Raw genomic sequence first — 5,987 nt, forward strand, 5'->3', positions numbered from 1 at the left:
CCCCCCCCCCCCCCCCCCCCCCCCCCCACTGAGCACCTCACTAGCTTCCTGCTGGCTTTCCCTTCACTCCTCCTTTTCTCCGACTCCACTGGCAGCCAGAGGGACCTCTTACAAACACAAATGTATACTCTCTCTCACCCATTTTTTTGGTGGGGGAGAGGCAACCTAATTTTTGGAGGCCTTGCTTCGGAAGGCAAAACTAAAACAAACAAAAAACCCACAAATGGGATGCCACCCCCCTTTTAAAAGCCTTTCAGTGGTTTCATTGCATTTAGAATAAAATAAGAAATACTGTGGCCCTCAGGCCAATCCAGCCCCTGACAGCCCCAGCCGCCCTGTCCTCCCCCTGTCCTCCTCGCAGGACCTGGACAACCCCAACCTGTCCCCAGGGCCCTTACCCTGCTGAGCCCTGTGCCTAGAGCACCTTTTCCTCTGCTCCATCCCACTAGGTGCTTCAGGATCCCCACCCCCCCCCAATGCTTTGTCCTCCAAAACACCTGCCCTCCTCCATCTGCGCCCATCCCAGTCTATCATGCTCTCTCCCTTTCTCCTTCATGGAACCTGCACAATATACAATTAGTTATTGGTGCATTTATTTTTCAATTGTCTATCTTTCCCCATTAAAGGTCCGTTTCCCTCTTACAGGCCACATGAGGGCAGAGATCTTGTCCATTTTTTTCTTACCTGTGTTCCCAGCACCTAGCAGGGTACTAGCTCCTAGGAGGCACTCAGGAAATGATAGTTGGTTGAATACATGAACGGACCCCTCACCTCCCCCACCCCACATTCTGAGGAGACTCTGTCTCCCCAACTCCCGGGCCCTGACCCTCTGCCCTCTGCTGCGTATGTGGCCTCTCAGGGGGCAGAAGCCGTAGGCCCTGGCCCCAGGGCAGCTGAGTCTTGCAGGGAGAGGAAGCGCACTGCTGACACAGGCTGTGAAGCATGCCGACTGGCAGGAGCACAGAAGCAGGGAGAGGCCACTTCAGGCTGTGCGCAGAGCTCAGGCTCAGGGAAATTCACCTGTCTGAGGTCACACAAACAGCAAGCAGCAGAACCAGGACTCAAAACTCTCTTATTCCAACATTGTGCTCATTTCCCTTTATCATGCCAGGAAAGCCAGTTAGAAGCTACTGCTGTATGGAACCTGGTGGGTGATGACAAGGTCTGGCCTAGGGCAGTGGTCGGGGGAAGGAGGGCAAGCATTTGAGATCAGGATGGAATCTGGGAAGATGCGGTATAGACTTGAGTGTGAAGATTCAGGGAAAAGGGTCCAAGGGGCCTGGGAGATGTAGGAGCCAGGGCAGAAGGGGTGTGTGAGAGATCTCAAGACAGAGACCTGCTTGTCTCAGACACAGAGACCTGGGCAGCAGCAAGGCCAGCCTGGGGCATCGATGAGCTCATCTGGAATGTGTGGGAGGCCAAGGCCAGGCCTGGGGTCGCCCACAGACTGAGGTTGGAGGAGAGAGAAGGAACAATTGAAGGAGGAGGAGGAAGCTGTGTCACCTTTGTGGAGAAGGTGGGAGGAGATAGGAATCAGCTTCTCATGTCAAGCGCCCTCTGAGGGGTCAGGGGAATGAGGCCCTGGTGACCTTGGAAGTCAGAGGGGGGACCAAGGAGGTTGGAGGAGAGGAAGTGGGAGTGATGCTCACAGATTCAGCAGCAGATGAAGGGGTGGTGGTGAGAACAATGAAGGGAAGGATCCTAACTCATATGCCTGCTACTGAAACCTCAGCTCCCACACATCTCCTTTCCAATGAGCCAGAGACAGGTTATATTTTTTTTAAAACATTTTAATAAAATTAACCAATAAATATTCTATACTGTATAGGCTACAGGGGCAAAGTAGAAGCCAGAGGGCTGTCTTTCCCTCTCAGGCCCTCAGGTCCCCTCACAGAAAGAGACGGTTCTGGGCTGGTTTGAGGCTGGGACTGGCTATTTGGGGGGTGAGGGGAGTGATTCCAAAATGGGTGATCTGGGCTCCTGCAACCCATCCCTCTTTGTTGGAATAGGGGAGCGGAGGAGGGGCAAAAAAAGCAGAGCCCCTGCAGGAGGCATCCCAGCACCTGGGGAAGTGGCATGGGTGAGGGGGAGAGCTAGCCTAGAAGGAAGGGGGGAGGGACGGCCCACAGGGCAGAGAAGCAGGCGTGTGGGCTGGGGATGGGCTTGGGCATCCTTCAGACCCACAGCCACTCACTCTCGGACGTAGACCCTGGTGCACACAACGTCATCCGCCGTCATGGTCTGGAAGGAGGATAGAAGTCATTGTTAGCCCGGGAGGCCCCTGGTCCTGTGGCTTGGGAAGAGGAGGGGGGTTGAACAAAGGAACTCTGCTCTGTCTCTAGGCTCAAACCTGCTTCTTGGTTCAGGGCCAACAGTCAGAAGCTGGTCCACAAAGGCCTGGGCATCATGGGAGGGAAGATGGCACCAGAGCCCCAGGGGTCTACCCTATATCCTCATCCCTAAGTGGGGGAGGTCCCCTGGAGAACTGCTGGGACCTCTCAGTGAATGTCCACTGTTCCCCTCCGAGGGGGCGCCATTTCTCATTTGCGTGAGGGCACTGTGTGGACAGGGACAGCTTACTCACACCCCAGCAGGACGTGGGAAACCAACCATGACTATCCTCGAACCCTCTGCACCCTGGAGGACCCCAGGACATCCCCCGAGGTAGCAGTGGGCTTGCGCTTAGCTGGGAGGAGGCAGGACTCACCAGGATCAGCTCCCCATCATTGGTCAGTTCTCTGGTCCAGGAGGTCTTGGGACCCTCTCCCTTCAAAAGCCTCTGCTCGCAGACCATTTTGTTCTCACTTTCCCATTTCACCAGGCTCTGCAAGGGAGAGGTGGCCAAGTGAGCTGCGCCCCCATCAGGGACAACGTAGCAAGAGAGATAGGGGATGTACCCCCTTTCTACCCACCACCACTACCGAGGGACTTCCTCCATTAGAAAAAGAGAAAGGGATCCAGGAAAAGACTAGAAAATGGCATGCTGAGAGGCAGGGCAATAGAAGCCACGATCCTGAGGGACCCCTTCCTGGCACTCACCTTACAGGGCCTCCCATCCACCGTCTGCTCCTCGAACTCTTCTCCAATCTTGAAGTTAATCTCCGTGGTGCGCACAGTGGTAGAGGTTTTGATGTAGAAAGTGTCTCCCTCCTGTTTGATCTCCACTGCCGGCTTGGAGGCGGCAGCCACGGCGATCTTCCTCAGCATCACATTCACCCCTGCAGAGAAGAGAGAGGCTCACCTTTTGGGGTGCTCCAGGCACCTGTGTTACACCTTCCCCAAGAGACAGCTGGAGCAGTCTGGCTCGTTTCCGAGAAAGTTCATGAAGTTCAGGGCAGGTGGTGCAGCCCTAATGAATGGGGGGGTTTAGGGAGGAGGGCAGAGAGGCAGTGCCTGCCCTTAAAGGATCCTGCTCCTAGCAGCCACCCCACCTGGGTGAGTCAGCAGTCCTAGATTAGCCACCCTCCCCCCTCCCTTCCCAGCTCAGGGGCACTTTTCCCATTCCCCTCACCCAGCAGGCATCCTGCTATGGGCTCACCTTGGCTCTGTCCACCTCACTTTGGGCCCTTTGTCTACCCTACTTGAGACCCTCTGCTGGGTGGGCTCATTAGAGCCACTGTGTCCTCACCTCTGCCCATGTGCAGGCCTCACCACTTTGTCCTGGAGGTAGGGACCACTTCCTCCCTGTGCTACCCACCTCCCCTGTCTGGTGCCAGGTGGGCCTTCATTTGCCCAATCTCTGTCCCTCCCCAAAATGAGAAGGGACAGGGATTCTCGGACAGGGATTCTCAGCCAGGGAAGAGGTGGCCAGCCGCTGGGGAAGCCAAAGGCTCTGGAGTAAGATCCATTTCCTCGATTTCCACCTGGTTCAGCCACCCTTGTAGGCTGGGTGACCCTAGGGAAGTGATGGCGAACCTATGACACACGAACTCATTTTTTTTGGTTGATTTTTCTTTGTTAAATGGCATTTAAATATATAAAATAAATATCAAAAATATAAATCTTTTTTATACTATGGTTGCAAATATCAAAAAATTTCTATATGTGACACGGCACCAGAGTTAAGTTAGGGTTTTTCAAAATGCTGACACGCCGAGCTCAAAAGGTTCGCCATCACTGCCCTAGGGCCTAGGCAAATGGCTTAACTTATCTGAGCCTTAGATTGCTCAACTGTAAAATGGAGACAATAGTTTCTTCCAAAGCCTAGCAAATGGGATGAGGTAGGTGTGTTTAGGGCCTAGTACTCAGTGCCAGGCACACCTTTGAGTTTTTAAGAAATAGTAGTTAGTCTTACGGTAGCAGGCACTTTTACTGATAGAAGGAAGGCAAAGAAAAAGCCAGCGCTGGGGCTCAGACATTCTCTGCATTAGACTCCTGCTCGCCTGCCCTTCTCCCTTCGTAGGACAGAAAGGGGTACTGCCCTCCCCTCCTCTGATGTGTCCCCGACTCCAGGTCACCCTGCCCACCTCAGTGGTAAGTGCTTCTCATTCAGAGTCCCTGTGCCTGTCCGCATATCCTCTCCCAGATTGGATCCCTGCTCTCTGCTCCCCAGTTATTAAGAGGGGTGGGGGAGCCAGGAGAGAGCACCCCTCTGACAGAAGACAAACAGGCAGGCAGGCACCTCTGGCCAGGGCCTAGGTCTAAACTGCCCGGCCTGGCCTCCTGCCCTGACTGGAGCAGAATCCCCCAGAGAAGCAATTGGTGGGGATGAGGGGGCCAAGCTGGGCTGGGCCAGGTGAGCGGGATTCCCCTACCCCTGATCCAGCCCAAACTCCCTGTCCCTCCTCTAGACCTGGGTTCCGAGAGAAACAAATCCTTTCCCCCTGGCACCACAGCACACACTCTGGGCCAGAGGAGGGAGTTGGAAGGAGATGAGCCCTGGCCCTCAGGAGCCCAGGAGCCCCGTTCCTGACTGCTGATCTCAGGCCCGGGAAGAAGTGACCGAGGTTCCAGGTCCAGGGGACTGGGCAGAGGAGGCACGTCCCACTCCATCTTCTTGCACTGAGACTACTTCACTCTTTTGCTGCCTGGGAAGTCCATCTGCTCCCTAACATCCATCTTTCCTGCTACAGGAGCAAAGCCTCCTCCATCCATGGCCATCACACTGCACGGGACAGTTGTCCTCCAAACACCTGAGCATCCCTCACAGGAGAGGGACCCTGGACTAGGGCAAAGGAGCATGAGAAGTGACTGAGGTTCCGGTGGAGGCGAGGCTGCTGGGTTCCGAGGAGACGCCCCTCCAGCCCGCCTCTGCTGCCTGTGGAGCGGGCCCAGCCTCAGCCAACCTTGGCTGACTCAGGGCTGTGTTAATGGGTCTGTTTGCAATCTGTCTCCCAGCAGGACCCGAGGAGGGCACGTGGCTCTGAGAGACCCTGCAGGGAGGACAAACAATGAAGATAGACAGACAACAGGGCTGGGCTTTGGGTCTTATTCTCCAGCTGGGTCCTGGGGGTGCCTCATCCCCTGGGGAGAGGAGCCAAATCCGGAGCTGGGGGAGGGAATGACACCGAGGCTTTCTGAAGGGACATTTCCTATCCTTTTGGTCTTTCATTTCAGCGAGGGCAACACAAGAAAGACTGATGTGACTAGAAGTGCTGTGGTTAGACTGCAAGAAGAACCAGCAGCAAGGAATGCTGGAAGTCCCTGCTTTTCGGATAGCATTCCAGACCCTTCCTAGGTTCAGATTCACCCCTACAGCCCCTGGCCCCACACAAGGTGCCCCTCCCCACCCAGCCCAACTGGGTTCTCTCTGTTCAGTCCTGAAACGGAGGTGGCTCCCCAGTTGCTTAACCAATCTCCATCTCTTCCCAGAGCCCCCCACCCCCTCCAGCCATTTCCTAGCTTTCACCCCTTCCCCAGACAGAGGGCACACAAGAGTTGGGAATGGCCATCTGGGTGGGGACAGTTTCCCTGCCTTTAACCAGCACACCCAGCTGGGCTGTAGTGGGTATCCAGGGAGAAGGGAGAAGAGAACTCCTATTGGAGAA

The 5,987-nt window shown here is 55.3% G+C and overlaps 1 protein-coding gene across 1 annotated transcript in view; it reads right to left on the minus strand.

Annotated features, from left to right (window-relative positions):
- Positions 1 to 1,774: 1,774 nt before the first annotated feature.
- CRABP2 (cellular retinoic acid binding protein 2) overlaps positions 1,775 to 5,987 on the minus strand; it is a 5,067-nt gene continuing 854 nt past the window's right edge. Inside the window, exons 2-4 of the mRNA XM_005867596.2 lie at positions 3,040 to 3,218; positions 2,708 to 2,824; positions 1,775 to 2,241 (exon numbers count right to left, since the gene is read on the minus strand). Coding sequence (XP_005867658.1) covers positions 2,191 to 2,241; positions 2,708 to 2,824; positions 3,040 to 3,218 — 347 coding nt within the window. The 3' untranslated portion in view covers positions 1,775 to 2,190. The remainder of the gene's footprint in view (positions 2,242 to 2,707; positions 2,825 to 3,039; positions 3,219 to 5,987) is intronic.

Source organism: Myotis brandtii, unplaced genomic scaffold (assembly GCF_000412655.1).
Source record: "Myotis brandtii unplaced genomic scaffold, ASM41265v1 scaffold250, whole genome shotgun sequence".
Lineage (NCBI taxonomy): Eukaryota > Metazoa > Chordata > Mammalia > Chiroptera > Vespertilionidae > Myotis > Myotis brandtii.